Here is a 16,168-nt window from a genome sequence, read left to right as displayed (position 1 = left end):
CATGGCAGTACAATGTAGCAGCTATGATATATAAAAGTGCAAGATAAGATAAAAGCGATACATAAAGTGCAAGAGGAGATACCCCTGTGTTAAAAGTGCATTAATTTAGCAGTGATTACACGTCTGTTTGTTGCTCAACCATTCTTTAAGTTGACCTTTAAAACTATTGAGAGTGGGACAATCCCGTATCTCAGTTGGGGGGCTATTCCACAATGAGCTGCCTTTAATGGAGAGGACATTTTGTCCAAAGGTGGTCCGTTTGTGGTGGACTTCACAGTCTCCTCTGGTTTCTGACCTAGTGCTGCGTCCAGTGTGTTTTCTGTGGATGAATTCCCCCAAGGGGAGGGGGGCCAGCCCATGTGAATATTATTTAAAAAAACACATACTTTTAAAAGACATAAAATTGTCAAAAACTCAAGAATTGTGATTTTCAAGGATGGTACAGTGGTGGTATGACTGTGGCTTTCTGTCAAACACCTAGAAAGCTCTCTTGAACAGCTGTTCTATGGGTTTCAGGTGTGTGGCACAAGCAAAACGACCAGTTTGTAAAACAGTATTCAATGTGGGATAGAATCATACAGTGGAGGTATGACTTTGCAGCATTGACAGTTAAGAAAAAGGTCTAATTTGTTTAAAATGTTGCAAGTTGAATTGAATGGTATTGGATACTTTCTGGATATGCTTCTTAAAAAGTCAAGTGCGAGTCCAATATGACACTCCCTGTTCAAGATACTTGAACTGGGAGACTAGTTCTATTTCTGCTCCATTTAAAAATACATTGGATCCTTCGATTTTGATTGATCGTTTACTGAACATCGTCGTTTGCATCCACATGCATACTGTTTTTGTTGTACTCATACTGTCAATATGCAGATTGTGTTATATAGCTTTAGATCGAATGTTTTTTCTTCCTCTTTGCATAATTTGCATCCACAATCCTTTGCCAGTAGGTGTTTCCACAGTCCTTGCGGTTTTCCAATTGTTCAACTAATTGGGAGCTACTGTAAGCTATTTGTATTTGCATTTTAGCACATTACTTCCTGCAGTGATTCAGAAAGTATTGTGTTTGGGCTTTTTATTGTGAAAGGGAGACCACTAGTCAGAACCAGACACAATTTCATAGAGAAAGCAAGTCTTATAGGGAGACAATTGAAATGCTAATGTCGTCTTTATTTTACATCCATTACAAATGTGTGCAATCAACTACTTCATTATGATAAGTTGTCTACAGCCACTTTAAATGCAATCAAATGTATATTTCTAAGTGCTTACAACTTAAAAAATCTTTACGTACAAATGACTGTATATTGAATATATTTCTGTACCCAGTGTTGAACAGGACCCAAACCTTTGAGAGATGAAAAAGGACACATCTGCTTTAATCAACTGCCAAGTAGTCAAGTCTGCATTTGTGTCTGTTCATTTGTAAAACGTGGAATTCGGTTTCTTTTTAATGGCCTAGGCGGATTTTGGCTTTTTTTCTCTTGCCAAGATACTTTTAGACACACTTTGAGGTATGCAAAATCTTAAAACTAGAACACTGATGGCTGGCTTACGCTGCAAACTTCATCACCTTTTAACAAGAGAGTAAGTATATAAAACGTTATTTTGTATATTTTACACATCAGCAGAAACAGAGAGAGAGATGGCAGGCACCTTTACAGACACTTTGTTTTAGAGAGAACCCCTCCCCCCTCTGTCTAGTGATAAGATGGCAGGAAGGGGGGAGACAGTCTCCCCCCACCTTTACAGACACTTTGTTTTAGAGAGAACCCATCCCCATTCTGTCTAGTGATAAGATGGCAGGAAGGGGGGAGGAGGGGGCAGGGCCACACACACACACACACACACACACACACACACACACACACACACACACACACACACACACACACACACACACACACACACACACACACCAAAAGGCCTGACAGCCATAGGACGAGGTAAGGGTGACATTAAGGGAGTGAGTGACTAACTTTTGACGAGGAAGGTGTTTTCTTTGTTCTGATCAGCCCCAATCTGCATACTCTGTCTGAATACATTGAGAGTTACTTTTGACTCTAACAGTGTTCATCTGGAGTCATAGCTTTCTGAACTTATTTCTTAGCAGCAATTCGGTTTCTTTTAAATGGCCTAGGCGAATTTTGGCTTTTTTTCTCTTGCCAAGATACTTTTAGACACACTTTGAGGTATGCAAAGCCTTCAAATCTAGAACACTGATGGCTGGCTTACGCTGCAAACTTCATCGCCTTTTAACAAGAGACTAAGTATATAAAACGTTATTTTGTATATTTTACACATTAGCAGAAACAGAGAGAGATGGCATTGAAAATATGTACATACAAATTACAAACATGTAGATAGTAGACAAAAACTAAAAAGAATTTCCCAGCATTTCTGTGTTCTGATCAGCTCTGAATCCGCATATTTTGGTCTGGATATATTGACACCCCCGAGTCTCCTCTCAACCCCCTCCTACCTGCTTTTTCTATACTTTTACAGCCTCAGCCGACTGCGGGACCTTGGGTGTTAAGAGACAGGAGTCTTCATCTCCATGTGAAGACATCCGTGACTGATTCACACACACACACACACACACACACACACACACATCAATCTGGTGCACTTTGAGAGCAAAATGAAGAGATCTATTGATACATCTCTCAACACCCATATGAAACAGAACTGTAAGCAGATCTTTCTATGGATATTTTTCAAATCACTCCCCTTTTAAACGTTATTCTTGTTTTACTGTCATATAGGCTAGTATTTCATTTTTAGTGAGTGAGTTACTCCGATGAGTACCAGGAGACAGCGGTTGGTACTCTGGTACAGTTGTGGTGAAGGCATCTGACGTACTTGAACCGAAATGTCTACATGTATAGCAGAAGATGGCATCTTTTTTACATGAATATTCCAATCTCTGTTTTGAAACCATGAGCTGCATGGCGGTAAGTTGTTACAGACGTCTCGCTGATTAAACCCATATCGAGGCGTCTCTTGGCCATTTTTTCTTTTTGGAAAGATGACTTGATTGAAAATGACTGGCTTTTTATCTGCACGGGGTTCTTTTTTTTTTATCTCACTCCACCCCTTCGGTCTTCTGACATCACATAATTGGTGCGGGCCCTTCTGTCACTTTTATGCATACTAATGTGATTGAAACATTTTTTATGATACACCATAAGGCGCAACAGTGGGGGCTTTTCACACCTGTGAATACACATCAACCCCCTCCTATCGACGGATCTCACACCTACTTGGGATATCACACCTACTTGAGATCTCACACCTCGAACAAAGGGGAGGCGGGACTTAGCTCATTAGCATAAGTAGGGAGAGGTGTGACCTGTCACAGCACCTGTCACTTTCTATGCATACTAATGTGATGGAAGCGGGATGAATAATACTACTGTCCCCAGCTGACCCAGAAAGCGACGCAGGTTCAGGTCCAGGCTCTCGTCATCTCACGCCTAGACTACTGCAACTCCCTCCTGGCTGGTCTACCTGCATGTGCCATCCGACCTCTGCAGCTCATCCAGAATGCAGCTGTTCGTCTGGTCTTCCAAATTCTCCCACACCACCCCCCTCCTCCGCTCCCTTCACTGGCTTCCGGTAACTGCTAGAATCCACTTCAAGACAATGTTACTTGCGTACCATGCTGCGAATGGATCTGGCCCTTCCTACATCCAGGACATGGTTAAACCGTACACCCCAGCACGTGCACTCCGCTCTGCATCAGCCAAACAGCTCGCTGCACCCGCACTGCGAGGGGGACCCAAGTTCCCATCAGCAAAAACATGTGGTTTTGCTATCCTGGCTCCAAAATGGTGGAATGGGCTCCCCATTGAAATCAGGACAGCAGATAGCTTGCACATCTTCCGGCACAGACTAAAAACTAATCTCTTTCGACTCTACTTCGAGCGATAGAATTATGAACAAAGCACTTATATACTAATAAAGGACTGGCTTATCTAAAGCCAGTTGAGTAGCACTTGAAATGTTTTAGCTCTATGAAACCTGATGTACTTATATGATTCTGTTTTCTTCAAGTTTGTTTTTGTTGGTCGAACGCACTTATTGTAAGTCGCTTTGGATAAAAGCGTCAGCTAAATGCAATGTAATGTAATGTAAATACCTTATTATTCAATACTTTATAATCTGAGAATATTTATTTATTTATTTTGATTAGTGCGAAAGTGTAACCTGATCTGACAAAATATATTTATCACCACTATTTAACACATATCTGGTAATTGGAAATATAAAAAAACAATCATTAATTTTAAATCTTTAAACACCTTGTCATTCAATTCAAAGTTCATCTTTTTACGAGAGCTGGAAGAACATGTCCGTCAGTCTTCCTGACTCGTTCTCCTCCTCCCTTTATTACACTGAGTGTCTGGTGTGTAAAGATATCCTGATACTGTAGATTAGCACTGGGGTGCTGATTGGCTCAAACTCTTCTTCATTTCAACGCCCCCAATTGCTTTGCTTTTGTGTGGCTCATTCAGTGAGCACTGTTGGATCAACAGTGCTCACTGAATGAGCCACACAAAAGCAGAAGGAGAAGGAATACAGGCAGATGAGCCTCCGTTTCACTGGGGGATCCCCAGTGAAACGGAGGCTCATCTGCCTGTATTCCTTCTGCTATCTGCTTGAGAGCAGTGCCTATTCCTAGTGATGCATCCAGGTGTCCCCCCCGTGATAGGAGAGGTTAGGAAGACATCCAACTGCTCCAAGAAACATGGAGTCTTGTATTATAGAGGCCTCTGAAACCTTCGCTCGTCCCGCAGGGTTGTCTGCTAGAGCCCACCGAGCAGAAAGTTGAAGAGTAGAATCCTCTTTCAGCAGAAAGGTGAAGAGAAGAGTCCCCTCTCATCAGAAAGTTGAAGAGTAGAATCCTCTTATCTTGAACGACCTCATGCTTCCTTGCACGTGGCTGGGGGGGGGTTGCTCTCTGCAGCCGGAGAGTGTGAACCTTTCTCTCTGACCCTTGTGTCACAGTTTGTGAAACAAGCAGGACCCAAATGCAGATCTGAACTGAAACTTCCTTTATTTCAAGGCTATGATATATATGTACAATGACAAACAGAACACTCACCGCAGAACTAGTCAGGGAACAAGACGAACCGACCAAGACAGACAGACAACCCAGAACTTAAATACACACAAGACTTAATCACACAACAAGACACAGGTGAGGAGGGAGGAGAAAACACAGGGGCCCAGGTGAACATAATCAGACAATTAGACACACCAGGGAAACTAATGACAAGAGGAAAACACAGGGAAAAGGACCAGACAATAACCCAAAGGAAAACATGACATGGAAAACAGCAAAAACACCCAAACCTACAAAACTATAAACGTGACATAACATGAGAATCATGACACCTTGGCCTTGAGAGCTGTCCTAGTTATTGGGTTAACACCTGATAGGGATATGCAGTGGCGGTTCTAGAACATTTTACATGGGGTGGCAAAGTGGGGGCAAGAGGTCATGCCAGGGTGGCATGGGAGGGCAGACAGTACGTGGTATTTTATACTATATATAACCTATTTATTGTTAATTCATGCAGGATTTTTGCTTAGCCGGCTAACTTCAGGGAAAACTCAGGGTTTCCGGTCCTACGAAGCTGGTTCTCTTTTTAGCAGGCTAGATCTCCATGGTAACTTACAGTATGCTGAGCGGCTAACCTGCCCCGGAGCAGGTTAGGTTGCAGGCTAAGAGCTCAACTCAGTGAAAGCACTGCCTGCTGACCAATCAGAGCTCAGTGTGCTGAGTTTAAAGCGATCAAGTCATATTACAGGAGAAAGGAAATACAGAAAAGCTGCCGTTGCAGGAAAGACGGCCGGCAAAAATCACCGACTGTGTGAATGTGAACATTAATAGAATATCACCTCCCATCTTCAGAGCAATCTGACTATTATAACATTAGCCTTAAGAAAGCTTACTTAAATATCTGCCACAACATAAGTAACCGGATCAGAGTAACATTAAGTACAGCCCGCGGCATATCACATCATAATGTATCATATATTTCCTTATCTGCGTCAGCTGAGCCGTATCTGGCTGTGCAACACTCACAGTGTCACATACTGTATGCAGAAGTATTATTTTAAGCAACATATTAAGTTGACGAAACACTCGAGACAAATGTAATTAAAGTCAGATCCAGTCGTGTCTTAGACGGGGCAGTGATATCATAAACCTGTTAATGTACGCATTCAAACACTTTTTCTTTTACCAGCCGTATTCACCTTGCAGGCCAAAGACTTTTCCCAGAGACTTTAATCTCAGAATTCTGACTTTTTCCACAGAACAAAAAAAAATATATCTTTTGGGAGAAAAAGAATTCTGACTTTAAAGTCAAAATTCTGAGAAAAAAGTTAGAATTCTGAGAAAAAAGTCAGAATTCTGAGATTATATTCAGAATTCTGAGATTAAAGTCAGAGTTCTGACTTTTTTCACCCCCAAAAAATTATGTTTTTTTGTTCTGAGGAAAAAGTCAGGAATTCTGAGATTAAAGTCAGAATTCTGAGAAAAAAGTCAGAATTCTGAGAAAAAAGTCAGAATTCTGAGATTATATTCAGAATTCTGAGATTAAAGTCAGAATTCTGACTTTTTTCACCCCCGAAAAATTATGTTTTTTTGTTCTGAGGAAAAAGTCAGGAATTCTGAGATTAAAGTCAGAATTCTGAGAAAAAAGTCAGAATTCTGAGATTAAAGTCAGAATTCTGAGATTAATCTGAATTCTCAGAACAAAATAAAAACGTTTTTTTTTTCAAATCCTCCCAAAAAAAAAATCATGTGGCCCTAATCCTCTTCCGTATTTATCTTTATGATACAAAACTAATCCCATACAGATACAGATTCCATCCGCTTTGACGTAATAGTGGCGGCGGACCCACAGAAAGTTGCTATCAGAAACAATGGCTGACGTGTTTTGTACGTCTTTGTTTACATTAGCAAGCCTCGCTAACACTCAGAGCTAACCTGTACTGAACTGAGCACATGTGTTTAAAAAGCAGGAAATAAAAAAAGAACTCACCTTGTGATAAACCTGCAAGAGAAAAAGCATTTGAGCTCCATACTATTTCAGAAATAATCATTGACGCACATTGATCACAGCAGAATTTAACTTTATCTCTGGTAGAATTCTGATCAGGCATTAGTTCCGCCTCCTCTTGTTTCTTTTTTTTCAAGCTAAGGACCCAAGATCCGCATTTCTTTAACAGGGCTTCAAAAGAGGGGTTTGAGCAGTATGAGGGATGGCTACAATGGGTGAACTGTTTGGTATTTTGAAAAAAAACCTTCACAGACATGTTTTGTATAGGTATGGCCCTACAATATATGTTTCAAATATAGCATGATAGGTCCACTTTAAGGTGACATTATCATTGGAAACAATAAAAGCTAATTGTTTTTGATGTAAAATCTATAAATTGAATCGTTAGAGCAGAACAGAATGGTTGTATTGTAGCCTGAGTTTCGTGCAGCCTTTAGTTTTACTAGGTGGAAACATTGTCTATATAATGTGAATACATATAGAACTAGACATTAAGGGGCCCCTGACATTAGGCCTATTTTAACAATAGTAGGGGCTTTTAACAGCTCGCCAACTTACAGGCATCCTCTGCATAGCAGTATGAATAGCCTTAAAAGATCTTGTATCTGAACCAAATGCCCTAAGTGAAGACATTACTCTCATCTGACTGACCCAAGGGTTGGTGCTTGTGTGACAGGGAGGCTTCCAAGTGTTTAAAGCAGATGCCATGCTTTCAGTACATGGCTCAGTGGGGGGGAGCAGACCCATGTGAGACAGTATAAACGGCTGTAATGTTCAGTTTGAAGAGTTTCATTCTCTATGGGAGCAGGAAATGGTGTCCATTCATACCAGACCATTAATGTCATTGCATGCGGAGCAGCCTTTAGTATCTCTGTGACTGCACTCAGCCGGACGGTAGCAGAGCAAAACTGGGTGACTTTTAGTGAAGCCGTCCAAGGCCATAGACAAAATGGAACCACGTACTAACAAAAGGGACACAAGGTCATCAATGTCTCTCTTTACCTTTGGCCTAATTGTAAAACAAATCAGTGGAAAAAATGAGGAACACTGATCCATAATCATGTGAAATTTAGAGTTAATTTAAAGAATTACTTATGGGTTGAAGTCAAATTAACATTAGAACTAAAGTCAGTCAAAATTGGACGTGCACGGATCAGAATCTAATCAATACACAATTTTCCCAGCTCTGTAATGAAAAGGATAACAAGATTAGGTACATTACAGGAGTGTTAAAACACCCAAACATGCACACGTATCTTATTCTAGTAGAGATTAGAGGAAAGGTCTAACGTTGTGAACAAAATTATCAAGTCAAAGTTATTTTATTTATTTTATTTTATGTACCACATCTAATTTAATAATTAATCTTGAATGACTAATAACTCTAAAGAAGGCAACAATTTACAAGGTGGATACTTATCCAAAGTTAGGGGTGTGTGTGTGTGTGTGTGTGTGTGTGTGTGTGTGTGTGTGTGTGTGTGTGTGTGTGTGTGTGTGTGTGTGTGTGTGTGTGTGTGTGTGTGTGTGTGTGTGTGTGTGTGTGTGTGTGTGTGTGTGTGTGTGTGTGTGTGTGTGTGTGTGTGTGTGTGTGTGTGTGTGTGTGTGTGTGTGTGTGTGTGTGTGTGTGTGTGTCCAAGGTTAAAATATTTGGGACAACAGTGAGAATGTGAGGCGCCTGTTATGAGAAACAATGTGTTGCTTAGACTAAACTCGAAGGAAGCTCGACTGGAGAATTTAAAATAAATCAAAACAACTGTACATTAATTAAATACATTTTACATTTAGCTTGCAACACAAAGTGATACTGATCTCTCTGTTATGATTTGAAAATCTCATGATTTAAAATGTAAGCCTGTGAAGGAGAGGCCCTTGGAAAACAACATCTATTTTGTAACTGTAATTACTTATTTTAAAGAAATTGCAACATTATACTTTTTAAAGAATTGCTCAATTCATTTAACACATTTATTATGCACACAATAAAAACGTCAACAAATATATCGATCCAGGCTTAACCAGCGACCTTTACTCTTTTGTTCATAAGCTCGGTTTCAGAAAACTTGTCAGTCGTTTAACAACTATTATAATTTTAGTAATGTCTATGGAGAACAATTTGGTTGATACGAGAAATAATTTGAAGCAGTTTAATAAAGAATGTTAAACTATATTTAAAACTGTAATTGAACTTCAACTTATATTCATTATCTGATTCCAGTGGCCAGTTTGAATAGATAATCAACAAAGTTTCCATTTTGCAGCAACAGCGCAAAATGTTTCTACAAAAATGTGTATTATGTCTGAGTCTAGTTCTTTCTTATCTGCTTTGTTTCGGAATGTGTCCAATACATTACGTTATTTCATTATTACCATCCAATACATAGATTTAAGAATAAATCAAACAAATAATACAACATTGACCTAAAAGAGCAGACAGATTTTGCAACCCTGACCTCGTCAGGCAGGTTGTTTACGACCAGCAGTGATGCCTCTGAGGGTCTCGGGGTGTAAGACGGGGTATAGGGTTTATACAAGGTCACAAAGATATTCTTAACATATCAGCAATATATTGCCTCAAGAATGTATTCTTAAAGCAATATAATCTTCTTTTCTTCTTACACCTACAGCGCACACCCTGAACAGTGTGCTTCTTGTTTACATTTTCCTCTGCACACTCAGATGCAGGAAATAAAAACACTCTTTTGCTATTTATTTTCATTTTGCAGCACATTTATACTACCAGAATTTTGCTTTACATCTTTATATTATTTTTGTTTTTTCAAGTCATTTACTTTTGGTGAGCTAACTAAAGTTTAGTTTATTTAACCTTGGCTATGGACTGCACCCCGGACCGGCACCAGTTCCTCCAGCATGGAGGGAACTGTGGCTCATCAGGAAATGCACGCACTTCGCGCTGCCCCGTTTTACCAGCACGTAGAAAACGGTCACAAACAACGAGTGTGCATTTGGACCATTCTCCTTTTTAATAGAGATGGCGGTGGCGTGAGTTAAAGCCGTAGTCACAGACTATGACTTTCTCCCTCTCAGTTCGCACTCCACCAGCAAAACAGATACGGGGAGGTATGTACACACACACCCCGCGCTGCAGCTGGAGACGTGTTTAAAGAGGTGATAGTCGTGATATCTCTGGCTGCTTCTGCCTAACTGTTGGCCGCTGAAACCTCTCAAATTTGGCGATTTGTTCAATACAAACCTTTACATTGCTTTCATACAAAAGTTCCACTTTACTGATACCTTTCTTTAAGGTTTCTCCAAACATGAGATGTGTATTCTTGTATGGCACATACGTCCCGAGCAGCATACACAGAGAAAATCAGCCAGGACAAAGTCCCCAGACACTGATTCCCTGGAGTTACTAGCCCAAAATCAATGTCCAAATGTGGATTTGAAATTACACTTACCAGTTCTGAAGATGTGTTGGTATCCTGCCAACAACGCCAATTTGTGGGGGAAATATCTGAAGCAATTCGAGTCAGAGAGACACGATGGAGAGGTGGAGCTTTGATGGTAAACGCTGACGGTTTATTTGGAGCTTCGGCCGGAGAATTCACAAGACATGTCACAGGCCACGGTTTGACCACACGGTTGAGATGCCACAATCAATCCTCAAGAACCCTCCTGTAGCTCGAGGTTTTAACTAGTTCAGAGTGTAATAATCAACATTCTTCAATAGATAGACTAAACAGCTGAGGATACTGATACAGTTGTTGTCGCTTATGGTTCGGGGTCCTCTACACCCCGCGAAGGATGTGTTCCAGGTGTCCCACAACAATAACTATCTCTGACAGATAGTTGCCCGGTCATAAACTGGCAACATCAACACTATGCAAGGGCAGCCCCTCCTTATGGGAGATAACGGCTGCTCAAGGTTGGTCAGCTGCGTCAGAGGGTGAAGGAGGACATGCAGGGCAAATTATTCCCCAACAGTTACTTGATGTATCACAGGTCAAAGTGGATTGTAGAATACATTTTATAACATGCAATAATTGTAGTAATAATCAGAGAACATGTTTGAGGGGTTGTTTGCATAACATAATATTTATTTATTTATCAAATTTGAGAATTTGTTTGCATTCTGGAGTATCAAACAAGCATTTTTTTTTATTCATTGTAAAATTGATACATTTCTGCAGTTTGCTTGTCATAAGTGGTGGTGCAGTTCCTACCCCGTTATTTTGCATATGCATGGGTCAAATTGTCTGTGGAGACACACATTGACCCATCATGTTAGCTTTTTATAAATTGGAAAACATTGCTTAGAAAATTGACCTCAATTATAAACATGACGTACGCCATGTGTTGAGCGTACGTCATGGGGCCTCATAAATGAGGCCCCAGAACTCTATAGCTGTCAATGATTGAGGGGATTTTAGTCGAGGATATGATGAGAATACTTTCTCTTATGATCACTTAACTAGACCATTAATGAGGGCTCAAAGTGGCAACTCGAACATCATATATGTCTGTTTAGTTTTTCTAATCTTATATTAAGATACATCATTGTGAAGTCACTGTGTTTCAAATCTTTGCATTGTGAATATTTATAAAGCTTTTAAAGCATTTTAAATGTTCAACTCACTCCAGGATGTATTGGAAAGTAAAACAGAAATATTTCCTGTACTTTATATGTTTTTTACTTACAAAAAAGCATTTATTTATTTTTGCAGGTCTCCCTTGAAAAAGGTTACAAACAAACAAACAAACAAGGATCTGCTCAGTATCTTGATATTAATTGTGTTCCTTTACAGGTGAAGATGACCAACTGGCTCTCAAGGGCAAGATGACTGTTGCAGACCTCTTTAGAAAAGAATTCAAGATTCATGACCCTAATGCCAAATGGATAAGCAGTAAGTATGCTTATTTAATAAAGGATTGCACACTTCTTATTGTCATTGGATTTGAACATATGAATCAAAGGTTATTTCTTATTCACACATCGCAAGAACAGAAGAGGATATTATTTTCTTGGGATATTTTTACTTCGGTTCCATGGGATATCAATCTACTACTTGTCAATTGTTTCAACAGCTTCATAGGAAGAAGAATATCATGAGTCTCAGCTTTCTAGTTGTTTAAATGTGCCAATTCATCTTGAATCTAATTTAATAGGCAACTTTAAAATCCTAGGATATGTCAAATTGTGTTGTTAGATACTTAAAGTCCATGAAAGTTATTGACCAATGAAATCCAAGAAGGGCAATCATTTAGAGTCAAAGAGAGAACACACCCCTATCCAAGTCTCACTTGGATAATTCCCTGACAAATAAATTACATCAGTTTGGTTGTATTTTAGATAGGGCTGCTCGATTATGGCAAAAATCATAATCACGATTATTGTTGGTCAATATTGATATCACGATTATTCATTGACTTTGAAAACATCCATTTATTGAACTTTTAAAAAAAGATTAATAATAATTTGAACAGTATGTTTTTAACAGTTGATTACCCTGAACTTTAAAGGTAGGGTATGTAAGTTTGAGAAACCGGCTCGAGATACACTTGTTATAATCCATGGAATGCTCTTAACATCCCGATAGCAATGAATACCTTAAGTGCTTTGACAAAAAATCCATAAAAAAATGTCATCTATGTCAAATAACTGGATGGCCTACCTGCCTGTCAGCCTTCCATCTGTGCACAAACTTATCTCGTGCCCTCATTGGTCATGTGCGCGTTCGTGTGTGTTGGAGGAGGGGCTCTATAAGGAAGTGGCAGATTTTCTCCGGTCGTGTATTTTCAAATTCTAGCGATCTCGAGCCGGGCTGCTCGGGCTGGGTTTCGGGCTGGGTTTCGCTGTTTCTCGCTGTCTCGCAGACGGCCACTGGGCTCACAGGGAGGGGGGGGGCAGGAGCTCCAACAAGCCGTTTTGGACAGAGAGTGAATACACATACTATATGTTTACATACTACACATACACATACTACACATACTATATACATACATAATACACATACTATATGTTGTTTTGTTTGTCGACCTGACTCATAATGTAAAGCGTCTTTGGGTCTAGAAAAGCGCTATATAAATCCCATTTATTATTATTATTATTATTATACAGAGAATCTGTATGAGAAACCAATGTGAGTTTGGAAAATTGCACAATATAAATCTATTTTAGTAGACCTCAACAATGGAATTATGATCAGTAGAAATGGCCATGAAATGGGACCTTTAACATATATATCTACATTTAAATGAAAGTATGACGCTGCGCTGTCAGCACGCTAACGGCCCGTCTACACAGCGGCGTGCGTTGAAGCTTGCCGGAGGGTGTGTCTGAAACTCTTCGGGGGGTGCTAACACTTAACCATAAACGTTATCGTTTACTTTCTCCGTCTGAAGCCAAATGACACTTAAGACATAACTGCAACGAAATTAACAACACAATGCAATATCCTTTTCAATTTTAAAGAACACAAATTGGGTTAATAACTATAAAACAACAATACTGTAGAATAACAAAATGAATGGTGTTAATGCACCAAAATACACGTGTTGAAGCGGTTCGCTGCTGACCCCCCCCCCCCCCCCCTGATTACTACCGAATATTCGGGACAGCCCTAACCTCTACACACATCGAACTACCAGAGTATTCCATATTACTCGTTTTATGAAGGAGATGTCCGGTCACCAGGGTGCATGATGTGTGTGTGTGTTTGTGCTCAGCTCGGCTCTGTGTGTGTGTGTTCCAGTGATGCAAACACAGGTATGGTGAAAAAAGAGAGAACTATTCGAAGCAGAAAGAAACAGCGTAATATACCATCTAACAAAGGCCTGTGCTATAATGCTTCAATTAACTGTTCTTTATAATTTACTCAGATCAATAGGAGACAGAGATGTTCAGTTATAAATCAAGGGTTTTTATTATTATTTACAGCAGGGGAGGGGAACCTTTTTCCTTTCAATTTTTACAACATCCTCCGAGGGCCGTACAAATGATTGAACTCAACCTCTGCTTAAAAAAACTAAAATCACAGCCCATTCATTTGGCCTTTCTTTCATGCTGTGCAAAGAAAAAGCCACCTCTTAATCCAGATATCTTACCATGACTCGCGCATGCATGCATGAGCACGGTGTGGCATGACCACCAAAACAGAAAGATATGGACACAAGATGTGTGCAAATGTATTTAGTATCCTATCCATGTGAACATGATTTAAGTAGGAGGGGAGACCTAACCTCCTCTAGCGGGGTCCGGGGGCATGCTCCCCCGGGAACATTTTTTTTTAAATATTGAAGTTAAAAGCATCAATCTGGTGCACTTTGAGAGCAACATGAGGAGATCTATGGATACATCTTTCAACACCCATATGGAATAGAACTGGAAGCAGATTTTTCTTTTTGGATATTTTACAAATCACTCCCCTTTTAAACTCTATTCTTGTTGTTTTAACAACTTTTTTGTTACAGTCATATAGTATTTTATACCTGTTTTTCATTTAGTCTCTAATTTCTCATTGATAATTATAATGATCATATCAAGATGTGCCTTAACCTCACTGAGCTGAGGTTATTTGAGCCTCTCAGGAGAGAGCTCTCTTCCACCTGGTTGTAGAAAAGCTCTTTAAATTCGTTAGCATAGCTAGCTACCCAGATGCTAATAACAACAGATCGCCACTGTTCCTACAACTAAAGACACAGCCACGCAAACACTGCGGTGTGTAAGGCTCCTTATGGGTACTGCAATATTTGAAGAGCTGGAGCGGCGTTCCGGTGCTCTCCGTCAGCACTCCTTTGAGACGAGACATAACCACGTTACGCTCGTTTTGTGCTCAAGGAACCTGTCCTTGGCCAGGAAAAACATCCACTCGCTCGTTTAATTATTCTGCTATCTAGATTTCTTCTTCTTCTTTTTTTAAGTGAGAAGTTGTCATTTGTGCTCACAATATACTTTCTCGTGGCCTCGTTTTATGTAAATTGAGGCCACGAATTACATCTTGTGCGCACAAGTTAATAAAGCGTGGCCTCGTTTTATTTATTTTTCTCTCTATGAACTCTTATTTGGGTAACCCCTTATCCCAAAACCGGAAGTAGGGAGCTAAGAGACTCGGCTTGACCAGTTAGTAAAAGTTGACTGTACGCTAGAGAATGGAGCATGGAGGACCGGAGAATAAAGACACAGAAACTAAAGCTTCCCTTGTAACGTGTTTATATGAATTTAATAAACAGACTGCAAGTCACAACACAACCTGGCCGAGTGGGCTTTTAGCGAGGGGTGGAGGTGCACGGGCAGGCAGGATGTATAACACAAGACACATTGAGAGCATCATTGCGAAAGGGAATGCAGCAAAATAGTCGTTTTATTTCGATGACACTGTTTTCGTAATCGTTGCAAGCCAAAATCGTAATCAAAATTAAAAAACGATTAATTGCACAGCCCTAATTTTAGATGCAAAAGAGGAGATTTTTGTAGCACAGACATGTTAGTATTTCAGAATGAAATTACACAGCCAATTAACACCTTAAAGATCTCATTGTAAAAAGTGAGATTTGCATGTCTTTTTTTGTATAAACCAGGTCTATTTTCTATACAGACAGATTTAATTAATTCAAACGCTCAATCCATGATGAAATGTACATTGGGTCTGTCTGTCTGTCTGTCTGCCTGACATTACTCCAAAGGATTTATTCCATATTCTTCAATACCTGCATCTTCAACCCTCATTTCTTCTGTGACCAATGACAGTGCGGATGCTACTACTGTTACAATTTATCATTGCCAATTTCAAATGCTTCAGCGGGTCCATGACAGTATAAACAGTAACAGCACCACATGAAGCCATGAAATAATGATATACTTATTAGGTAGAACAGCAACTTGATGCAACACAACATGTCTCTGTGAGGCAATGAAGAAAATGATCACAACTCCAAGATGTGAGGGATCTGTACAGCTGGAGGATTAATGAGGTGGATTATTTTTGATCTGTCTCCTCCTCCCCAGCATCTTAGATAACCCTGAGAACCGGCACAGCTGTTAAATCTTGTATCCTGAAATTGTAAAGCCTTCCCCTCTATTAGAGAGCTGAAAACCCATATTTATAATATCAATGACAGGAAGATGTCATTTC

At 39.8% G+C, this 16,168-nt stretch overlaps 1 protein-coding gene across 2 annotated transcripts in view; it reads left to right on the top strand.

The window, feature by feature from the left end:
* LOC307026621 (A-type potassium channel modulatory protein DPP6-like) overlaps window positions 1-16,168 on the top strand; it is a 352,894-nt gene that overhangs the window by 243,391 nt on the left and 93,335 nt on the right. For both annotated transcript variants that reach the window (XM_079662165.1, XM_079662164.1), the window contains exon 3: window positions 11,843-11,941. In XM_079662165.1, the coding sequence (XP_079518291.1) occupies window positions 11,843-11,941 (99 nt within the window). The remainder of the gene's footprint in view (window positions 1-11,842; window positions 11,942-16,168) is intronic.

The sequence above is a fragment of the Notothenia rossii genome (genome assembly GCF_949606895.1).
Source record: "Notothenia rossii genome assembly, chromosome: 12".
NCBI lineage: Eukaryota > Metazoa > Chordata > Actinopteri > Perciformes > Nototheniidae > Notothenia > Notothenia rossii.
The sequence above is the reverse complement of the archived record's forward strand: the minus strand, read 5'-3'. Positions and strand labels throughout refer to the sequence as shown.